We start from the raw sequence: 24224 nt of genomic DNA, 5'->3' as shown, positions 1-24224 counted from the left end.
ATATGGTAATTTTAGGTAGAGAAATTACAGGAGCATGCTTATATTCTATAAAAATAATGGAGGTGGGTGGCCATAGTAAGAAATAAAAGATAAATTTCTAGAAAGGTAAGGATTTAGTTATTAGCAGAAAAGCCAGTGAATATTGAGTACCTCTTGTGTTTTATGTGTTCTGTTAAGTGTCTTAGAGCTTGTGATATCATTTTATCATGACCTTTGAGATCACTTATTATGGAGGAAGAAGGGGAGATGTCAAAGACCATACCCATTTTTAGGAGAAGGTTTTGTAGTTTGGAGAAGGAGTAATAAAGTGATCATAGCATGTTTAAGGGTTTTCTGGCACATTTAGGGTATGTCTAGTAGGTAGGAATTAGAATCCGCTTGATGGCAATCGGTTTGTGTTACTGTGTCTTAATATGTTATATATTAGACAACTTTTAACCAATTATGGTATATGAGTTTTGAAGCCACTAATGTATAGAAGTTCATTTCTTTAAATGAAAGTTTATGAAGGTCTTTATTTTATATTGGTTATAAATATTAAAGAGTACTTAATTCTAAAATTTTTCATTTAACATATTTGATAAACTTCAGAGCTAAGAAGATTTTCATTTTGTGGAGGTTTTGAAATTCTTTTTCTTGTGAATATTAAATGATTTAAGCATTTAAAAGTATTCTTTTTTGGCAATTTTAGTAGTAAAGATCCAATTCTCAGATTCGGCAAGACTGAGGTACTTAGTGTCTCCTGATAGTGAGAGAGCGTTACAATGAATGTTTGTTCCTGGCGTTTTGTGTAGACAGTAATAAAAACTTTTCCTGCAGCCACCTCGGACATCTCATCCTATAGTGAAGTTTTCCTGTACAGACTGTGAGCCAATGGTTATCGACAAATTGCCTTTTGACAAATATGAGTTGGAACCTTCACCACTGACTCAATTTATCCTGGAAAGGAAATCTCCTCAAACATGCTGGCAGGTGAGCTCACCAACTCCAATGGTTTAAAGTTTTAGGCTAGGTGTTTTCTTAAAAAGTAATTTAATAAGTGGTTTATATTATTTTATAAAAGTTATTTTTTAAACAGTTTTATTGGTACTTCATCCACACCTCACACAATTCAGTAATTCAGCTAGATCAAAGAGTTGTACAATCTTCACCACAATCAATTCTAGAAAAATTTTTTGTTGTCATTGTTATTCATGTAATTATTTTTTTTAATAGTGGCAAAAAATACAAAACAAAACATCCTCCAATTGAACAACTTCTACATATATAATTTAATGCCATTGATTATACTCTTTGTGTTATAAAAGCATTATTGATATCCTTTCCCAGATGATTCCACCACCATTAACATAAACCCGATGCCCCCTAAGCAACAATTTTCCTGATCAAGTTTGGCTTTTAATTTTTTTAGTTGTTTTCTTGATAAAATATTCACTTTATCTTTATAAATTATCAAGGGCTCATGAGGGAGTGGGGAGCCATGAAGGAGGGGGAAAAGAGAGGATTTGATGCAAAGAGCTTAAGTGGAGAGCAAATGCTTTGAAAGTGATTAGGGCAAAGAATATACAGATGTGCTTTATACAATTGATGTATATATGGATTGTGATAAGAGTTGTATGAGTCCCTAATAAAATGTTAAAAAATATGCACTTTATCATATTCTTCATAGCTAAATATCTTTTTAAAAGAGCTGTGATATACATCCTCACAAATCAGGTCTAGTGCTCCTGTCCCCCTCCTACCTTCATTGTTTGCTCTCCAAATTCCCCCTTACCATCCCCCACATCCTGTTAAGCCCCTCTCTGCAGCCACTCCTTCTGTACTTCACAAACTGGGAGATCCAACAGAAACTCAAAAACAAAAACAGCAAGAAGAAAATACTGTAAAGATAGACATAAAGGGTAAGAAAGAAGAGACTACCATCAATAGTTAAAAAAGCCTGAGAATAAACTTTTTTCTTGGAATAAGTGAGAAATATTTTATCAAATTCAGGTTGGGTCAAGAGGGAGGTCAACTGACTAAGGATCTTATTATACCCTGGTTTAATCACCATAATCAAGTTTACAAGAATTTGTGTGATCTAAAGCTGTTTTGAGTCTCTTGCCTCTGGCTAGAGGGGATCTGCCAGAGGTTTACGGTAATCAAATTAAACACTCCGCAGATGGAATTTGGGCTCCCTCTGCCCTCCATAGCCTTCTACAAATGGGTATTCACTATTTAAGCTCTGATATTTTTCCCTTCATTATGTTGGATCATAAAAGTTATTTAAATACAAACAAAGCTTTAACAATTCCTTTTTAAACAGGTGTATGTGAGCAATAGTGCAAAATACAGTGAACTTGGTCATCCTTTTGGTTACTTGAAAGCCAGTACAGCACTAAACTGTGTCAACTTATTTGTGATGCCTTATAATTATCCAGTCCTTCTTCCCCTTTTAGGTAAGTAATTCATTCCTATAATTCATTTTCTGTGATTCCGCATAGGAACAAAGTTCTCTAAAATTAAACTTAGAACAACTCTACTTGGAATATTTATTTCTTGTCCTTGAATATGAATGACAGTGCTTTTAATAACTGAAAATGTCAAGCTTTTGTAAAGGAAACATTTATAACAGCCTGTTTATGCTTGTGGAAATTTAAAAGGTTGTGTCAAAACAGTTCTTATCCCACAACTCCTAAAGATATTCTTGACTTTTAAGTATTTCAACTTTTCTACAAATTTGGAAGAGTTGGTAGTGCAGACTTTTGTATTTTGTTAAACACGATGTATTTTATAAAAGCATGGTAGTCACAACATATGAGTGTATTGTCTTCCAAAGAATTTGTACTCTAGTTTTCATTTAGAAACTTTTAAAATATAGAGTCTGACGTAAAATAATATAATAAAAGCCTAAATAAAGTTAGTTTCTAAGTATCATCAGATTGAAATTTTCTAAGACTACTATTGGAGAAAACTTAGTTCCCTCCATGTAATCACCTCATTTAAAGGTTGTAGTTAAAAATTAGTAGGTATATCTTATGGAAAACATACATTGTTTCTGCCCTCTTATCTGTTTGGTCCGGTCTAGACAGAACATAGAATTTTTCGTGTGTATTTTCTGAATCTAGATTGTCATTGTTATCCCTTTATTTTTAAATGGCACTGCTAAGAGAAAAACTCAAAACAGAAGGTTTTTTTAAATTGAATTTTAAAACTTGTATATGCTACTGTCTTAGTATAGACTTAAAAATGAAACTTCTTTAACTTTATTTTTATGCATGAAAATATTGGTTGATGATAATTAGTTTATAATATATGTTTTTAGATGACTTGTTTAAAGTGCATAAAGCAAAACCTACATTGAAATGGAGACAGTCATTTGAAAGTTATTTGAAGACTATGCCTCCTTATTATCTTGGGGTAAGAATATTATTGTTAAAATAGAATTGTTAGACAAAATTTTTTGTTTTTATTCTGTCTTATTTATTGCCATTCTATATTACGTGTCAAAAATTGTGTGTATGTGTATGTATGTAGCTATAAGTTTTCAACAAGCTTCCTTTCGAGTGATTCTCCTTGTCCTCTAGCCCTTGAAGAAAGCTGTGAGAATGATGGGAGCACCTAGCCTCATAGCAGACAGTGTGGAGTATGGACTTAGTTACAGCGTCATTTCCTACCTGAAAAAGCTGAGTCAACAGGTAATGTCAGAGAACAGGGCAGTATTTGAGAGGCCAGCTCGTTCTGATGGAGTCTGTTAGTCTATCTTAATGTGTTCATTGGAGTCTATGATATTAATATGCTGTATTTTAAAGTGCATAAAAACATTCCGATTTGGCGTCATGACTTGCTATGTTTTGCAATGTTAGTTTAATCTTAAAGTTTTATAATAGTTCTTAGTTTATGAAATGGCCCTAGCCATCTTATATATGAATTCTGTCTTTCATTTTTAGGAATTTATTTTAGAGTGTTATTCTTAGAAAAAAGGATCCATTCATTTTGCATTATGTATCACAATTTGTATAATTTTCTTCTAAAATGACCGTTTCTCTTTAAATGTTTGTTTACAAAAATTAAATTTTGCCCTTCTGGCCATAAATCACATGAATCACACATTGCAAGTAATTTGTATAATTTAACAGAATTCATTATTAATGAGCTATGAAATATATTACTGTCCTTCTCTAGTAACTTGGCATTTTTAATTTAACCACTTACCAAAATAAATCCACGTTTAAGATTTAAATCTTCCAGGAGAAAAGAACAGAGCTGAACTACTTATCAAAATGTAGGTTGGTCAGTCTCAGAATAGGCCCTTTTTTCCCCCAGTGAAAAACTATGCCATGCCTATGAATGTTGAGTTATATATCATAGCAGTGCGTTTAAGTAAATATTGACAAATGATTACTTCTTCTGGCTTTCTGAAATTGGAACATATTTTCATTTAGGATCTATTTCATGCTTTAAGTATTATTGTTGGGTACTATCAAGTTAATGTTATAGAACAGAGCTGCCCCACAGGGTTTGTAGGCTATAATCTTTACAGATGAGGAGCACTGATGGTGTAGTGGGCTGCTAACCAAAAATTTCAAGCCTACCCGTTGCTCCAAAGAAGAAAGATGAGGTATTTCTGTTATTCTTTCTGAGTTACTGTCTCATCCACCTAATCAAACAGTTCTACTCTGTTCTGTGGGTCACTCAAAGTCAGAATTGACCCAACAACCGTGCTTTTTTTAGGTGGTTTAATTAATCTTTACAGAAGCAGATGCCAGGTCTTTGTCCTGACCATCCACCAAGCTTTTGTGTAGCAGCTAAGTGATTAATTATTGCACCACTAGTGCTCCTTGGTTTATAGGTAGAGTTTTAGTAAGTAAAGTAACAAATTGAATTTGTGTTTGTTCGTACTGTCCATAAGTTTCGAATAGTAATAATTTAGAATAATAAGAAATAATTGTTTTAAAAATATTTAGTTATACGGGAAATTTGACATAAGCTCGAGTTTTTATATCACATTCATTCCTTTCTTTCTTTAATATGGTATTTGTTAAAGACCAAAACTGACTAATTACATCTAGTTTAACAATTTATATTATATCAAGACAACAACCCTTGTTTATTTTTATTTCAGGCCAAAATAGAATCTGATCGAGTAATTGGATCTGTAGGCAAAAAAGTAGTACAGGAAACCGGAATTAAAGTCCGAAGCAGATCACATGGTTTATCAATGGCATATAGGAAAGATTTTCAGCAATTACTCCAAGGAATTTCAGAGGATGTTCCTCACCGACTGCTAGACCTTAATATGAAGGAGTACACTGGCTTCCAAGTTGCTTTGCTGAATAAGGTAAGAGTTGTATGAGTTCATTTGGACTGTGGTTATATTTTTTTGTGCTGTTGAATAAATCACTCGTCTGTTAGCTGATATTTTATTTGTCAGAATTTAAGGAGTACCTTTTTACCATTACAGCATCATGATCACTATACTGTCATTGAATCACGTAAGGTTTCGAAATTAAACAAACACTGTGCATGGTGAATGGCTGGCTGGATTGATAAGGATTTGCTCATTCTTTTTATAGATGAGAAAACAGGCTTTGAGATTTTGCTTAAAGTTAAACATTGTACTTGGTATAGTTAAGGAGCCCTGGTGGCATAAGTGGTTACAAGTTGGGCTGCTAACTGCAAGGTCAGTAGTTTAAAACGACCAGTTGCTCTATCTATGCAAGAAAGATGGGGCTTTCTACTCCTATATATAGTAAAGAGTCTCGATAACTCACAGGGGCAGTTCTGTCCTGTCTTGTAGGGTCGTTATTAGTTGGGGCATCAACTCAATAGTTTTGAGTTTGGTTTGGTACTTGTACTGATGTCCTCAGGAGCAACATGTTCTTATCTTTAAATGCCTTATAAATACTCATTACTAAGAAGATTTTCACTCCCAGCAGGCTTTTTTGAGAAATGAGAAAATTGGCTCTATAATTTACATATAAATACAAAAGCCCAAAATAGCTAAAATGATTGTGGAAATGAATAATGTTGGAGATCTTACATGATTTCAAAACTTTGTAAAGGTACAGTGATTACAGTGTAGAGTGGACAAAAGAATAAACGTACAGATTAGTAGAACAGAATAGGGTCTAGCACGGTCCTTCACATATGTGGTTAAACTCTTAACAAAGGCGCCAAAATATTTCAGTTAGTGAGAAAATGTTCTTTTCAACAAATGGTGCTAGAACAATTTCATATCTATGTGGAGAACAAATGAATCTTGAACCTTACCCCACATTACCTGAAGAGATCATGAACTTAACATGTTAGAACTAAAACTATAAAACTCCTAGAGGAAAATAAAGGCGAACGTCTCTGGCTTTAAAAACCAAATATTTGTCAAATGGAACATAAATGTCAAAGCACAAACACAAAATAGTAAGATCGGTTCAGCTTCATGGAAATATTTTGCTTTTCCAGAAAAATGGACGTGGCAGTTACAGAGTGGGAAAAAGACATATATCAAACAAAGGATTGCTGTTAGAAATATACTCATCCAATTAAATAATAAAAGGAGGAATGGCTAAAGTATTCAGATAGGTACTTCACTAGAGAATATATATATATAGATGGCATATATACACCCCACAAAATGTTCACTATCATATTAGCCATCAGGGAAATACACATTAAAATCATGGTGATATATGCCATGACACTTGCTAGAATAGCTAAAGTTTTGTTTTTGTTTTGTTTTTTACATTTTATTAGGGGCTCATACAACTCTTATCACAGTCCATACATATACATACATCAATTGTATAAAGCACATCCATACATTCCCTGCCCCAATCATTCGGAATAGCTAAAGCTTTAAAGACAAAATCTAGTGTTCTGTGGAGCAACTGAAACTCTCATACATTGCTGATGGAAATTAGTTTGCAGCTTCATGACGAGTTACACATGCACATACTATGTAACTAACAATTTGCTAGTTGGTTGAGTTGGGCTATAAGATACAAGGAAAAGGATGAGGATTTCTACTCCCATAAATAGTTAGTCTTAGAAACACACAGGGGCAGTTCTTGTCTGTTCTGTAGGGTTGCTTTGTGTCAGAATTGACTCAGTGGCAGTGAGTTTGATTCTTAGGAATCCCAATGAAATTAAAAAAAAAATGTCCCATATTAAGGCTTTTACACACTCCAGTAGAAAGAAATGTTTTGAAAATTATGATGGCAACATATATACAAATGTGCTTGACACGATGGATGTATGGATTGTGAGAAGAGCTGTAAGAGCCCCTAATAAAATGATGTAAAAAAGGTGGGAGGCTTTTACAAATTTTCATAACAGTGTTATTCATAATACTAATAAAACTTTAAACATTTCAGTTGCTCATCAGTTGTGGATGGGTTAAGATGTCACGTCTTTTTTATCCATCACTGCAATTAAATGAATAGAGTACTAATACGTTAAGATGGAATATATATGATAGAGAACGCAGAACCTGGGGCTGAGAGTGGAAATTGGCTACAAATGGGTGCAAGGAATATTCTAGAGTGATGGAAGTGTTCGAAAACTATATTGTGGTTATGTTTTTGGTTATAAATTTACAAACGTCAAATTGTATTAAAGTAGGTAAATTTATGTATTTGTATTCTACTATTTAAATCCCTTAAATTTCTAAAATTTGCAAATTGATTTTATATCTACTTCTTACTAGATAATTTAAATATCTTATTTCTAAGACCATGTTACAAGCTAGAGGTTTTAGTCTTTTTTTAATTCTGCACTTGAAAATAAATGTTATCTTCCAATGTTTCAACAACAGGATTTGAAACCACAGACCTTTAGAAATGCGTATGACATACCAAGACGGAATCTTTTGGATCATTTAACAAGAATGAGATCCAATCTTTTGAAGAGCACCCGAAAATTTCTTAAAGGACAGGATGAAGGTTAGACAATAGTATTATTATTGTTACTAATTTTTTATTTTGTAATTTTTAATTGCATGGTAATTCATCTTTAAAAGAATTATTATAGTAGTATTACATTCTTTGCAAATCGAGACAAATGAAGTAAAAAAGTGAGTCATTCCTGTTTGTCGACCATTCTATTGACCATACTGTTGCCTCACATTCTATTCCCCAGAGGTAAACTATGGGTTCATTTTTTAGCTTTTGTCGTACATTTACACACACAGGCACACAGACTACTGTATCATTTTCATGTATTACATAGTTCCTGGTGGGTTTCCTATTGGTGACTTTGTTCTGTATATCCTCCACTTGTATTATCGCACCTGCTACACATTAAGTCAGTGAAGACGTAACTTTTTGCCATCTCTAATTTTCATTCCAAGTTTAGCTATCCATATAAAAGATCTTCTGTGACTTCTCTATTCTGTAACTTCTGCTCTAATTAATAATACTATTTACTTGGGACACAGTAGGAAAGTCATACCTCTTCTTGTTAATGATTACACATTGTGCACTGATAAAATTAACTGCAATGTTGTTCAATTTAGAAAATGAAATCAATAATTTAAATTTGATTTAAAAATTTTTGAAGATTTTATGCCACGTCCATAGTAAAACTATCACTAGGTAACATAGGAGAAGAATTAGTAACTTAGATGGGGGTATAGTTTTTGTGAGGTTAACTTGTTGTGTTCTGTTTGCAAAGATCAAGTGCACAGTGTTCCCATAGCACAAATGGGGAATTACCAGGAATACCTCAAACAAGTACCTTCTCCACTAAGAGAACTTGATCCTGACCAACCACGGAGGTTACATACATTTGGTAATCCATTTAAACTGGATAAAAAGGTAATTTTAAAATATTCTATTACAGAATTCTTTTGTGCTGTGTGGCATGATAAATTTAGTAATTAATCTCTTCATTTTACTAAAATAGACTACCACCTCATTCATCCTTGTAATTTGGGTTAAAACATTCAGAATATAATGGTTTTCCATTAAACAGTTCATGTACATTTCATTACTAATTTTTAAAATAATTATATTAGGGTCTCATACAGCTTTTATCACACTCCATACATACTTCCATTGTGTCAAGCACATTTGTACCTATATTGCTGTTATCATTTTCAAAACACTTTCTTTCTACTTGAGCCCTTAGTATCAGCTCCTCATTTTTTTCCTCTCTCTGCCACCCTTCCTCCCTCATGAACCCATGATAATTTATAAATTGTTATTATTTTTTCATATCTTACACTGAGCAATGTCTCCCTTCGCCCACTTTTCTGTTGTCCGTCCCCCTGGGAGAGGGTTATATGTAGATCATTGTGATCGGTTCCTTCTTTCCCCACACACACACTTTCCCCTTCCCCTACTGATATTGCTTCTCTCATTGGTCCTGAGTGGTTTATCTGCCCCGGATTTCCTTTGTTTCCAGCTCATAACTGTACCCCTGTACATGCTCTGGTCTAGCCAGATTTGTAAGGTAGAATTGGGGTCACGATAGTGGGAGGGAGGAAACATTAAAGAACGAGAGGAAAGTTGTACATTTCATTGGTGCTGTACTGTACCCTGACTGGCTCATCTCCTCCCCGTAACCCTTCTGTAAGGGGATGTCCAATTGTCTATAGATGGAGTTTGGGTCTCCACTCCACACTCTCTCTCATTCACATTAATATGATTTTTGTTCCGGGTCTTTGATGCCTTATACCTAGTTCCATTGACCCTTCAGTACATTTCGTTTTTGACATTGATTCCAATCCCACAATAAAACAGCACCATTCCCACAACTTCCCTGTGTCACTCTTTTCCTTCATCCTTCGTTTCTATCCCTTCCTGCTGTCTACGCTTCATCTGTAGACAAATACTGTTCTTTTGACCTCGTATGGTTAAGTTTTCTAGGCTCCCTGGTGGCATAGTGGTTATACATTTGGCTGCAGTTGACAAGATAGCAGTTTGAAGACACCAGCCACTCTTCAGGAGAAAAACGGGCTGGTACTCTGCCTTATAAGGTCACTATGAGTTGTCATCTACTTGGTGGCAGTGAGTTTGAGTTTTGATTTTGGTTGATTTTTCTAAGCAGTTGTGCCTCCTTGGTGTTCATGTTCATTTTATTAGGTCTGTCATTTAATTGAAAGTTGAATCGTGGATGTTTAGTTTTAGGTCTGAAGGATGTTTAAGGGCCATAGTCTCAGGGATTCTGCAGGTTTCTGTTAAACCAGTAAGCTGGATATTATTTCATCAGTCAAGTAATCGATATTACATGGAGAACAGAGCATGTATCCTTATACACACAACTACTTTATGTGATTACCAATATAGTTTAGATTTTTTTTGGGTCTCCTTTTAGACAATCATATCCTTTTTTTTCCCCATCATTTTATTGGGGGCTCGTACAACTCTCATCACAGTACATACATGCATCCATTGTGTCAAGCACATTTGTACATTTGCTGCCATCATCATTCTCAAAACATGTTCTTTCTACTTGAGCCCTTGGTATCAGCTTCTCATTTTCCCCCTCCCTCCCCATGCTTCCTCCTTTTCAAACCCTTGATAATTTATAACTTATTATTATTTTGTCATGTCTTACACTGTCCAATGTCTCCTTTCACCTACTTTTCTGTTGTCTGTCCCCCAGAGAGGGGGTTATGGTGATTCTTATGATTGATTCCCCCTTTCTACCCCACCTTCCCTCCACCTTTTTCGCCATTCTCACCACTCGTCCTATATTGCCATTCTCACCACTCGCCCTCAGGGGTTCATCTGTCCTGGTTTCCCTGTGTTTCCACATCCTATCTGTACTAGTCTACATCCTCTGGTCTAGCCGGATTTGTAAGGTAGAATTGGGATCATGATAGTCAGGAGGAGGAAGCATTAAAGAACTAGAGGAAAGTTGTATGTTTCATCATTGCTATACTGCACCCTGACTGGCTCATCTCCCCGTGACCCTTCTTTAAGGGAATGTTCTATTGCCTACAGATGGGCTTTGGGTCTCCACTCTGCACTCCCCCTCATTCATAATGACAATCATATCTTAAAACTTTATCTTTATTCTTTCACTTTTCGAGTTCATTCTTGGCATTTTTGCATGGCAGATCATCTTTAGAATACATTATTCTTTGGGACTCACTCCAAAAGACCCTTGGCCTGCTTCAACAGTACATTTTCTAAAGTTTACATGTTGGTGTTACTATACAGGAAGTATTAAATTGCTTTATTAAACATGATTTTAAAGTATTTGATTTCTGCTTGTAAATTTAATACCTAATCTTTAATTTGATGCCTCATTCCTTTATTCATTTAACAAAACATATGGAATACTTGCTATGTGCCAAACATTGTGCTGGGTACACTGTGGGTTTAACAGGATTATAACAGTTCTTCATTTAACTAAAGTAAGTTAAAGCTATTTTTCTTGTTCAGTATTTAATAAATAGCAACAGAGGCATAATACAGTTGCTTTAATTGGAATTGAAAATAGTTTTGCCATTTAAAAGGTGTATATAGTGTATTGTTCCAGGTTTCATATTTATAAATATATTTTGTTATTGTTATAGGGTATGATGATAGATGAAGCAGATGAATTTGTAGCTGGACCTCAAAATAAACATAAACGACCTGGAGAACCAAGTATGCAAGGAATCCCCAAAAGACGTCGGTGTATGTCTCCATTACTGAGAGGCCGACAACAGAATCCTATCGTGAACAATCATATTGGAGGAAAGGGGCCACCTGTACCTATGACACAAGCACAGCCAGATCTTATTAAACCACTTCCTCTACATAAAAGTAGGAATTATATATTTTTCTCATCATTTTCTGCTTTTTGTTCACTCTTGAAGGGAAAACTTTCATATTATTAGTCCTATTTATTTAAATTTAGTATAGAATCATTTTTTACTTTAATCAATATTTGTTGAGCATCTCATACGTGATACTTGTTAGTGATTATACTCTAACATGTCATTTACAAATCTTAAGCATCTGAAAATAGCAGTTTAAAAAAAGGAATCGTTGCTCCTTTAGAAACATAGATTTCCATTTCAGTGTAGTTCAACAACTAATTCATAAAAATGTAGTCTGTTTGGGGCATTGATGGGTATTGAAGTATAGCAGTGAATAAGAAAGTGATTTCTGCCCTCATTTTTAAGGAGTGATGAAAAGATCAGCATGTGGTGTGTGATGGACATGACAAAAGAGAAGTTGAGTTACTTAGGCAGGCATTTGGTAAGAGGATTTAATTTAATCTAGGAGGTCATAGCACTTCACAAAATAAGCTATGCTTATACTGACACTTTAAGGATGAATGGCAATTAGTTAAATAAAGCTGTGCATTTGCCTAGGTTAGATAGTATTCTAAACAGTATGTGTGACAGGATCAAAAAAAGGGTATTAATGAGCCGAGAAGACACTGGAGTGGCTAGGGTGTTGTGAATAACATAAAGTGAGAATAAAAGCCTTGGGCCAAATCATGAAGGATTTAGGAGCCATTTTAAAGATTCTAGACATTATTCTGTTGTCAATGAGAGTCACCTGACCAGACTAGCATTTAAAAAAGACTAGTCCAATGTACTATGTTGAATATTATCAGAGAGAGTCTAGTTTGAATGTAGGGACTCCTTAGTGAGTTAATGGATATAGACAGTGATAGTTAGTGACTGACATCAAGTTAAGTGTAGAAGCAAGATATTCCATGCCTCTTGGTGGAAATATACAGTATTCTATTTGAAGTAGCCTTGCAAAATAATAATTGAACATATTCTTTAGAAGTTTATTTAAGAAGAACATGTTGAATGATAAAACAACACCATTAGCAAAATCTAGAGTGTAAAAAGTGCTATAGAAAACAATGTCCTCCACTCACTCACTCACTCTCCCACTAACTTACTCACACACTCACTCTCTCTCACTCACTCTCTCACTCACTCACTCACTCTCCCACTAACTCACTCACTCTCTCACTCACTCTCCCACTAACTCACTCATTCACTCACTCACTCACTCTCCCACTAACTCACTCACTCACTCACTGAAAAAAAAAGAAAAAGAAAGAAAACAATGTCTTATGGACTTGGAATGCTTAGAAAAGAAAAATTTTATAGTTTAAGGTTAAAAAAAATCTTATAGTTTAAAAGATAGTCGGAAGACACATAAACTACTTCCAGTATACAGGTCTTAACTTGCATCCTGGGAACCCTGGTGGGGTAGTTGGTTGTTAGGCTGCTAACTGAAACATCAACAATTTGAAAACACCAGCTAATCCTCAGGAGAAAGATGAGGCATTTTATTCCCATAAGATTTTCAGTCATAGAAATTCACAAAGGCTGTTCTATTCTCTCTTATAGGTATAGGGTTTCTCTGACTCATAAGTGACTCAGTGGCAGTGAGTTTTGGCTTACTTGATCCTGAGTAAAATAGAAACATTCCCACAAATACAAAGTATATGAGGCAACTAGAGAATGTAGAGTTTGAGTAGCTAGTTAATATCAGAGTTATGATGGACTTAATAGGGACCCTTTAGTAGGCTATTATAGAAATCTAAGAAAGAGACAATGATGAAATTTTAATGAAAATTAGTACTTGATAAATTCTTGGACATATCAAGAAAAGGACTTGGTGATTGAGTAGATATTGAGTATAGGGAGAGGCATATAGAATGGAGAGAGAGTTGATGTGCAAATTTAGAAGTGGTGATCCTGAGACAATGGAAATTTAAGGTTGGGAGAGTGGGCTCAGTTAGAGGAGACATAGCTTCCCATTGGAGTGAATAAAATCTCACAAGTTGTGGAAGTAAGAAACAAAGACAGATGTTAGTAGTGCCAAAGTTAAGAGGATAGGGAGGATTCAGAAAAAGAGAATGGAAAGAAAGAATATAGAGGAAGGAGAAAATAGGGATGAATTTAGTGTCATGAGAGAGAACTTGAGTGACTAGTGGATTCAGTGCTTCTTCAGTAGATCAATCAGGAGAATTGGAAAGATTCTGTTAATCTATCTTTGTGAGAACAATTTTGGTGGTTTAAAAGGGGCAAGAGCCAAACAAGTGGATTAACCAGCATTTGTGATGAAAATATGGATGAAATTATTGTAAATAGCATTTGAAGAAATAGAGCTCTAAAGGGAAGGTGGAAAAAGAAGTGGTAGAGGAAGAAGTTGAAAAGTATAGCATGGTTTGGTTTTTAATTGAAAAGAAACAAAACTACTGGAGCACACTAGAGTGAGAGTAGAGAGGGTCAGATTGGAACTGGAGCTAAGAAAGGGCATAATTGACGAAAAATCTCTGAGAAGGCAAGAGAAAATGCCTAGATCATGGATTAGCAAACTTTGGACAAGAGAAACCAATCTTGTCCCTCAACAATTTAAAAATTATATGAAAGCCAAAATAAATTTTTACAAACAAAATCTCCATTATCTGAATAATAACCTTTTAAGTTCTCCACCCTCCCCCTAAGCCATATATATGTACTGAAAAAGCTGGGTATGGCTTTTGAGAGCCTCAGTTTGCCGATCTCTGGTCTAGATCACAGAACAAAGAATGTTTTAATTGAAACAGGATGGGTGGGGGTGCACATTTAGTAATGTGAAATTTTATCCCATAGGTTTTCTTTCCTTTTCGCTTTGAAGCAGAAATTTACTTCATAAAGGTCAGCACTCTTGTTGCTATCGAGTCCGACTAACAGCAACCCTATAGGATAGGTTGGAACTTCACCATGGGTTTCTGAGACAAACTCTACTGAAGTAGAAAGATTCATCTTTCTCCTGGGTGGTTTTGAACCGCAAACCTTGAGGTTAGCAGCCCAATGAGTAACCACTAAATACATCACCAAGGTTCCTTTCATAGAGGTCACAGAGATGATTAGATCTCTTCCCTACAGGAAGCAGCAGCATTTTGTTGCAGAATAACCTCCTGGGGGAGAAGGAGGAACAGTTCTCCAAGTCAGAAATGTGGAGAGAATGGTGAAGGTTAGACTTCTGCTTTGGGGAAATGGAGAAATTGTTTTGTAGTGCTAAGTATCTAAGAAAAGGCCAAGCATTCCCAATTCCGTTCTAGAGGAAGCAAATAGTCATTTGATTTGAGTATTCTGCCCAATAGATATCATTGGGGGAATTTATAGTAAAAATGGCCCCCAAAATGATATATTGTAGAATATAAGATGGATAACTAGGAAAGTGACCAGAGAGGCAATGAACAAGAAAGGAGGTTGTATAAAGGAAGTTGGAATGAATTAGAGAAATATGAGTAGCTAAATAACATAAACATAGAAATGCAGGCTTATGCTCCAAGATGGCTGAATGTGCCTTTGATATAGGAGACAAAATTATAAATGGATGAGTTCTTTGGAGATAAGAAATTGAAAAAGAAAAAGAGATGAAAGAATTTTCAGTCCAGTTAATTGACCTTCAAGTCACTTAACACTTCTCAAATTTTAATAAGAATATGAATAACCTGGAAGTCATGTTCAAATACAGATTTCAATTCATTACGTTTATGGTAGAGGTCAAGGTGAAAATTTGTAGCCAGTTCTCTGAGGGTGCTAATGCTGCTTTTCTGCACACTCCCATTTTGAGTAGTTAGGAGCCTAAGACGATTTCATTAGGTAGTTGAGGGGTGAGAGAGACACCGTGAAGCCAGATGCATGAAGCAAATCAGATAATAATGAGAGAGAGGAAGAAGCCAGGTAATCCCAGGACCTGACTTTAAATTCACAGAGACTGTTACAGAGTCCAGGAAGCAAAGAAGAGCTAGGGGAGAGCTAGATTTCAGGTGAAGCATGAATTATCCTGGAGAATATTCAGTGAAGAGTTTTCAAATCATGGAATAGGATTTAGGAGAGGATTTATGGGAGATGAATGTACAGAGAATTTGGATGAACTGTTTACATTGGGACAATACATGAGGAAAACAGATGAATTTAGGCAATGTTTGGGGAATTGGTGAGCAACCAGGAAACCTAGAATTCATTTGGTTTCTGTGAAGAGCAAGTCTAATAATCTGATGTAGAGCAAGCTTGCAAGCTTCAGCATCTGTGGACTAATGATCTAATTTGGGTACCCCGTTGCTCTGTATTGCTCAAATAATGAAGAGTAGACAGTTATAAAAGGATGTACTGTGAAAATGACATGTTTGGTGCTAATCCCTGCAGAATGCTGAAGCAGGATTAACTGGCCATCAATTTCTCTAGTGTTCACTTTTGTTTATAAATGATAATGGTTGTATAAAGCAGACTTCCACTGGAATGTGCTAGGGTTCTCTAAAGGAAAGATGGTCTCGATTTCTTTGATCATATAGTGATTTCATAAAGACATGAAAGGAATCCATGAGTGGTGTAAATGGTTAGCATGCTCAATTGCTAACCAAAAAGTTGCAGGTTTTAGTCTACTGAGAGACGCCTGAGATGACTTAATTACCACAGAATAAAACAGAGAACTAAAATCTGGCTGAAACTGGCTTTGTTTTTTATTTTGTTTCTAAAGGCAGAGGTTGGACAAATTTTGTTAATACTGTAAACATTTTAGATTGAATTTTACCATATTATCTTTGGCAAAAATTAAGGACCATGTCACATTGTTTGTTGATTTGTGTTAATCAAGGAAGTTTGGTTGTAAGATGCTATATATAATAGTCTCTTGTGGCTTTCTTCAGTGTGTGCTATGACATTGGCTCTCATAATTTTTTTCTTTCATCCTTTAGCTTCAGAAAACACTAATGATTCGGCAGTAGATGATGTGGTTGAAAATCATGTTGCAGACCAACTTCCATCAGACATTACACCAAATGCTATGGATATGGAATTTTCGGCTTCTTCTACTAATTTATTGGACCGACCAACCAATCATACAGAGGCTTTAGGTCAGGACAATTTAGGAACTAATGACCTAGCAGTAGGTGGATTTTTAGAAAACCATGAGGAGCCAAGAGATAAAGAACAGTGTGCTGAAGAGAATATACCAGCTTCTTCCACTAACAAAGGAAAGAAAGTGACGCACTGCAGAAGCCATGAAGAGGTCAACACTGAACTAAAAGCACAAATTATGAAAGAGATCCGAAAACCGGGAAGAAGTACGTAGAGAAAAACCTCAGATTTGATTTGTATAAAACAAGACAGTCACATTAATTCAAGACGTAGCATAGCACAGGAATCTAGGACAACATCTGAGCTACATGACATTTGGTTCTTTTACATTTATTTTTAATCATTTTATTGGGGGCTCATACAGCTCATCACCATCCATCCATCCATTGTGTCGGGCACATTTGTACATTTGTTGCCATCATCATTCTCAGAACATGTACTTTCTACTTGAGCCCTAGTACTATCAGCTTGAGCCTTTCTACTATCGGCTCCTCATTTCCCCCTCCCCACCCCCATCCCTCATGAACCCTTGATAATTCATAAATTATTATTATTTTGTCATCTCTTATACTGTCTGTCATCTCCCTTCACCCACTTTTTTGTTGTCCGTTCTCCAGGGAGGAGATTATATGTAGATCCTTTCGATCGGTTCCCCCTTTCCACTCCACCCTCCTGGCATTTACTGAATTATCCACTGTGTCCAAGGTACTATGCTAGGTGTAAATGGTAGGTAGGAGAGATTGAAAGCAATGAAGATACACAGATAAATGACACATAATTTCTGCCATGACACTCTTGACATTCTGCCATGACGAACATTCTTGAGTAGTAGTCTCACCAGAAGTTTTACTACAGCTAGCCCCCCAAAATGTGGTGACAATTAGATGAGTTCAAGTCTATCAAGTTCTTGGCATAGTACTTACTGTGTTTAAGATTTAAGCGTTGAGTGTGACCAGGGGTGTATTTAGTGTAAAAAACTAAACTATGTATTATATGATTGTCACAGAACCTTATAGGGGAAAAAAAACCCCACAGTATATTTTTTAAAATCATTTTATTGGGGACTCATACAACTCATCACAATCTATACATACCGCAATTGTGTCAAGCACATTTGAACATTTCATTGCCCTCATCATTCTCAAAATATTTGCTCTCCACTTAAGCCCTTGGTATCAGCTCTTCATTTTTTCCCCTTCTCGTCCCACTCCCCCTCCCTCATGAACCCTTGATAATTCATAATTTATTAATTTGTCATATCTTACACCGTCTGATGTCTCCCTTCACCCACTTTTCTGTTGGCTGTCCCCCAGGGAGGAGGTTATACGTAGATCCTTATAATCGGTTCCCCCTTTCAATCCCACCTTTCCTCCACACTCCCAGTATCACCACTCTCTCCATTGGTCCTGAAGCGATCATCTCCTGGATTCCTTGTGTTTCCAGTTCCCACAATGTTAATGACATTTTTTCCAAAAGATACTGACAAGCTCCAAAGTGGATAGGACTTGCTCTTCAGGAGGTTGGCAGAATTTCACTGAAAACTTGATGTTTACCCTTTTTCTTCTTGGTAGCTGTAGTTTAGAATTTGTATTCTAAGGATAGATTTTTTTTTAAGCCACTTGCATATTTTTAAGCAGTACTATCAAAAAGCTACTTATTTATGCTTCTAAATAAGCTTAATGGCTAATACTTTAATGAGAACTTTTTCTAAAACCATATTTAATAGTTTATTTTCTGTGTTGGTAGTTCCCGTTCCCCCCCCCCCAAAAAAAAGTGTTACTATATATCATAAATCTTAAATGAAGTATTGAAGTGTTTAGGTACAATATTTTTGTTTTTGTCTTAGTATATCATAATATAGATGTACCACAGAAAAATAATGGATAATGGTGCAAATGAAAACCATGTAACTTTTCATTTTGCTTCTCTTGTTTTTAGAATATGAAAGAATCTTCATTTTACTGAAGCATGTGCAAGGCAGTTTACAAACAAAACTAATATTTTTGCAAAATGTCATCAAAGAAGCAGCAAGGTAAATACACTACTGCACGTTATGAAATAAGCCCTTAGCTTATATATAAGTGGCATTATAACAGGATCTATTTTGCACTTATTTTGTCTGTGCTTTTATAGGACACACATACATGCGCTTCTTGTTTTTAGTTTACAAAAGAACTTCACTTAAAAATTCACCACACAAGTTCTTCAGAAATTATAGACAAAATACAATTCTCAGAAGTTACTAGATACTTGCATAACTCTCATTTACGTACTCTGTGACCTTTGAATGTGTTTATTTTTAACAACCTTTTGTTTTTCTTCTTAAAGTATTTGAACCACATTTAATATTAATCAGTGATTAGGAAAAACGCCCGAGAGGCAATATCTGAATTCAATTCACTATACATGAGGAATCCTACAATTAGGGGACCAGAGTTGTACAGAGTGCACTTAATCTAATTGCTTTCTGCAGCCTAGGTTAATGTACTTTAGTATGAAGAAAGTAGATCAAGGTTTTAAAAGATATCTAGGACGGAAGGTTTAATCAAATGAAAAGCATAGTTGTGTGAGTTTAGAAAGGATAAAAAGCATTAAAATTTTTTCTTTGAAAAATACACAATTTTAATATTATTAGGGAACTTAGTATCTGTCTTATCTTTCCTTCTAAATGTAAGCATAGTCCTTTCCCTTAATTACATCAGTCTCTTCATCCTTCACATCAAAGCTAGAGCAGATAACCTCTTTTTCTGTTTTGTTTTTGAGTGGCTCTAGCTCAGACCACTTTTTAAGGATCAAGGAAAAGCCGTAGCTACTCATAATTTTAAGAAATTCATTTGTTAGATTCTTTTAATTAACATTCTGTCAGATCAAATTTTGTGGATTTAGTTAGCTCTATTACTGTGTATGTGACTAATACCTATACTTTATTCACTTGTCTTTACAAGTGTTGGGTAAGAGTAAAATGGCTATGCATAAAAGGTGACAAGTGAGAGGAAATAGGTATAGACTGCATACAGTTCTAGGATATTTAGAGTTCCTAGAAAGCATCTGCAGTAGCAATACTTAGGTAAATACTATTGCAATTAGAAATTAGACTACCTATATTATTATATATTTTTAAATTGCCATTTGAATGCTGTTTGTTCTACGCTATCGTAGCTGATTGTACTGGGTTTGCTAGCTTCCTCATTGGAATAGTAGAGCAGCATGATTTTTAACTGCGATGGCCCAACTCTCATTTTTCCTTCCATTTTATTCATACTGCTTTCAACATTTAACTTTCAAAGAGTATTGGAAGGAACTCTTAAAGTACTTGTTTAATAAATCTAAGCTATTAGTTGCTTTTAACTCATGAATGCATTACTTTTAACCCCCCTTTTCTTTTTACTTTTGGTTGTGGAAGGAGTAGCCTATTGTGTTTAGTTCTAAATCTGTGTTTTCCAAAACAGGTGATACCACACCCTGGGCAGTACTGGCATGATCCAGTGGGGCTGTGAAAGTAGAGACCTACACTTTATCTTGGATTATGAGTGATAATATGACAGTTTTTCATTACCGGGGGCACTGGATAATTTTTTTTTTCTGAAAAGGGAGTAGTAGTAAGCCAAATAATTTTGAGAACTATGGCTTGGATTATATATTTTATGGTCAAATGATAATACTGTACTGATTTAATAATGTCTCAATCAATAGATTTTAATAGAGCTCATTTTTTTCATTCTTAATTTGAAATAAGCTGTTGTGCTTCTTTGTAATTTGTTAACATTTCTCTGGTAACTGATATATATTTGTTAAAAGAAATTGAGAGTGGTATTATTTCTTCATGCAGGTTTAAAAAACGAATGCTAATAGAACAACTGGAGAACTTTTTGGATGAAATTCATCGAAGAGCCAATCAGATCAACCATATTAATAGCAATTAAGAAAACATAGAATGAGGCTACTTAGTTCATGCTCTTCTCCAAACACGAAGTATATACAAAACTATTGTGTTGCATTCATTTTTGACATGCATTGTTGGTTATTTGAAACACAAAAAGCAAGTCTACAGATCCTTTCCCATCATTTTATAGTGACCTTTTCTTCATTTTGGTTTATTTTTGTAATGTGAAAAGTATCACTAAAAACAAAAACATTTTTTGTTTAGCAAACTAAAAGCTATCCTTCAAATATCTTGCTTGTCATTGACTCTTGCGTGTCAATTTCCCTCAGGTTCTATTTTCTTAAACCAACCTTGAAAATTGTCACCTCTATTAAGGTTGAACTCTGCCAAAAAAAGAAAAAAGGAGTTACTTTGTAATTTTTGGGGAAAAAAAGCACATACATTAAAACTAGGTAATGTTTTGTATGTACAGTTATTTTGGATATATTATTGTAAGTTGTACAAATGTATTTTGAAAAATATTTAAGAAAAGCACTTTTGTTATTCCATCAATAAATGCTCTATTTTACTCTCGTGTGGTTTAGGAAATAATCACATTTAAAATAATTTGAGAAAAAAATCTTAAAGGCCTTGTTTTTTAGCACTGGAAAAATATGTGGTGTAACTGTACTTATGTGTTAATCTATGTTGCCTTTTTATTCTGTGGTCTTGGTTTTTGTTATCCACGCATACACTCCCAACTGTGCCTACATATTGGAAACAACTCTCTGTGGCACATAGACATACACTTAGAAAGCTGTTTTAAAAGCAGGCTTCCGACATGACGGGTGTCCTTCTCTACTACCCCTTTTTCCTTCTCACTACGTTTGTGGATGTCATCCCACTGAAGCCATTCGTTACCATGTGATTGAGGGTAAGTATCAGGAGCTCACAACATACCCTGAAGAAATGCGCAGCTTTTAACAAATGGATATGCCACATTTACAAAAGGCCCACGACATTTTGGGGTCGTTCATAGGGCGCGGATCCCTTTGTTCTACTCTGCTAGTCTCATATTTAATTCTCAATTTTACTTAGGCACAAAAATGGAAAGGAAACACACTTAAGATCATGTTGCATATGATCACTTTGCATTCCCCCAAGTTACACAGGATAAAGAATAACCCAGACTCCTCACTCTTCACCCTCATTCCGACACATGATCTTCTGTTTTCTTATTAAGGAAGCGAGCCTATGATCTGACTCATTATTCATATAGATCACTCCTGTGCCTTATAAGTGCGTTTTTTTTTTAGTAACCACTAGAAAAAGTGTTTAAAATAAAGTGGATTAAGAGAAAAAAGCTTACAATAAAGTTGAAATATTTTTACAGTCAGAATGTTTAAAAATCACATACCCTTTAATACTTTAGCAGAAGATGTAATGAAGTTCATATTATGGCAAAACTAAGTTGTGTGTGGGTTTTGATAAAGAAAAACATAGATTAAAGTGAAGGGCATGCTTTTATGATGTGTTGATTTAATCTACGAAATTTGAAATTTTCCCAATATTAAAGACAAATCTTGTTAAGAACACAGAGCAGCTAATATCACATTGTATAATATTTTTATATGCAGTTCTTAAAACCTTTATTTTTGTAACATTCACAACCTTAAGTAAAGCAGGGAATATCTTTTCGAATGTGAAGTTGTTAAAATAATAGCTTGAAATCATGCTGCTAAATTCAAGAGCTAACCAAATCCAGAATATATTGTCTAGTTATAAATTATTCATACTTGAAGATTCTAGCATTAATAAAAAGGATTAAAAATCATTCCCATACAAACTCAAAATACCTAGGAAAAAAAATAAATACCAGTATTTAGTAGCTTTCCTTAGCCAAAAACTTATTTTTGACAGGTTGTTTCATGAAGTAATAATCACTTTGACCAGTGTTTCTCAAAATGGGTGATCGACCTCTGGGGGCCACTAGAATGATGCAAGGGGGCTGCAAAACATGAGTAATTTTTATTTTTCTTGAAAAGTGTGTAGTAGGCCAAAGTTTGGGAACCTATGCTTTTAGACCTTTGGTTTTTAATATATTTTGAAGAGATGAACCCTAGAGTGAATGGGGAAGAAACCATTTGTTCAGTCTCTTTTTTTCCTCCTCTAGCTCAGCCATGTTTTACACCCTCAGTACAAATCATCTGAACTAAAACTCAATGCCCCATTTCTTTCAATGTTTGTAAAAAGACAACGGGCATATTAACTACATAAGTGATAAAAATACTATAAAATTCTACTTACAAACAAAGTGGAACGAAAGTATATTTTGTGTGCTTTCATTCCTTTTAGGCCCGTTATGGCACTGAATGAGTAAATGGTACTCTGAAAGTTTAATATCAAGGTTGAGTTTTTTTTAATGTTCTTTTTAATCCAATTTTGTCAATTTGTGTACTTAAGGACTGAGACTTATTTGGATCTTTGTCATTAGAAGAGTAGCTACTTCATCTTGTGGGAAATGGGCAAATACTTGTTCAAAAGGTAAATTAAGTCATAAAGACTTAAGTCTATATATAGACTGGTATGTGGACTGTGGAACTAGCTGGAGATTAATCTTGTATTTTCTGGTTCCTAAAGTAGTTCTGAAAACACACTTTTGAAAAAAATAATGTCTTTTCTTAGCCCAAGGATTTGATATCATTTTTATGCAACTGAATTCCAAAAATGAATCTTTATGTAAACTGATGGTTTTTAGGTTATCAGCTTTTAGCAATGACCTTTCTATTCAATTCTAGCCTGGTCTGTCTTTTATCTATTTTAAACTTTTTATTATGAGTCAGGTGGAGGTTTAATAGATTGTCTTTGCATTCAACAACTTAAATACTCAAATTCCGAATGTATTGCCTATCTTCTTGTTTCTTGAGATTGTGTAGAACCTGTTGTTTTTCATCGTTGATCTTTTGACAGACTAAGAGGATACTCTTCCTATTCTGAGGGAGAAGTAACATTTCTACCTAATCAGTAGGTTCGTCATGGTAAAATGCTAGGATATATTCTGTTGAACTATCTTCCCCATCTACTAATGAATTAGTCTTACCTTTTTTTTTTTTTGAGTCTTATCTTTTTGTCACAAAAGCGTCCCTTTGATTTCTAGCACACGTTCCAGCAGTATGCAAATTGTTCCCAGATAAAATGATGTGACAATTTTCTGGGCAATTTGTGTAAAACCTATGCATAATTTTCACATTTTATTTGCTCTCCATTAATAAAAACAATACCTGATGCTCAGTTAAAATAGATCGACCTTTGCTTGATTTTTATTAGTCTTTTCTGTTCTATATCTTTTTAATATTTTGTTTAGACTTGTCAACATCTCTTTACTGAGAATATTTTCTTCCTACGCTGATAAGTCCCAGGTTTTTGGAGGATGGGGTGGGGATATTAAGCAGATGAAGCTTAAATGAGAAATCATTTGCGCACTTTGTGCGATACTATTGGTCTTAAAAGGATTTGCACTTCTTATGCTGATGTGTGCTACAGTATTGTCTGTGCCGTATCAAT

At 34.9% G+C, this 24224-nt stretch overlaps 1 protein-coding gene across 1 annotated transcript in view; it reads left to right on the top strand.

Annotated features, from left to right (window-relative positions):
* The window catches only part of INTS6 (integrator complex subunit 6), a 98874-nt gene extending 74916 nt beyond the window's left edge, over nt 1-23958 (top strand). The window contains exons 8-18 of the mRNA XM_075563488.1: nt 820-972; nt 2306-2438; nt 3305-3399; nt 3567-3677; nt 5105-5320; nt 7793-7919; nt 8650-8792; nt 11504-11735; nt 16636-17004; nt 18737-18830; nt 20628-23958. Coding sequence (XP_075419603.1) covers nt 820-972; nt 2306-2438; nt 3305-3399; nt 3567-3677; nt 5105-5320; nt 7793-7919; nt 8650-8792; nt 11504-11735; nt 16636-17004; nt 18737-18830; nt 20628-20721 — 1767 coding nt within the window. The 3' untranslated portion in view covers nt 20722-23958. The remainder of the gene's footprint in view (nt 1-819; nt 973-2305; nt 2439-3304; nt 3400-3566; nt 3678-5104; nt 5321-7792; nt 7920-8649; nt 8793-11503; nt 11736-16635; nt 17005-18736; nt 18831-20627) is intronic.
* The last annotated feature ends 266 nt before the right edge of the window (nt 23959-24224 follow it).

This window comes from Tenrec ecaudatus, chromosome 11 (genome assembly GCF_050624435.1).
Source record: "Tenrec ecaudatus isolate mTenEca1 chromosome 11, mTenEca1.hap1, whole genome shotgun sequence".
NCBI lineage: Eukaryota > Metazoa > Chordata > Mammalia > Afrosoricida > Tenrecidae > Tenrec > Tenrec ecaudatus.
The sequence above is the reverse complement of the archived record's forward strand: the minus strand, read 5'-3'. Positions and strand labels throughout refer to the sequence as shown.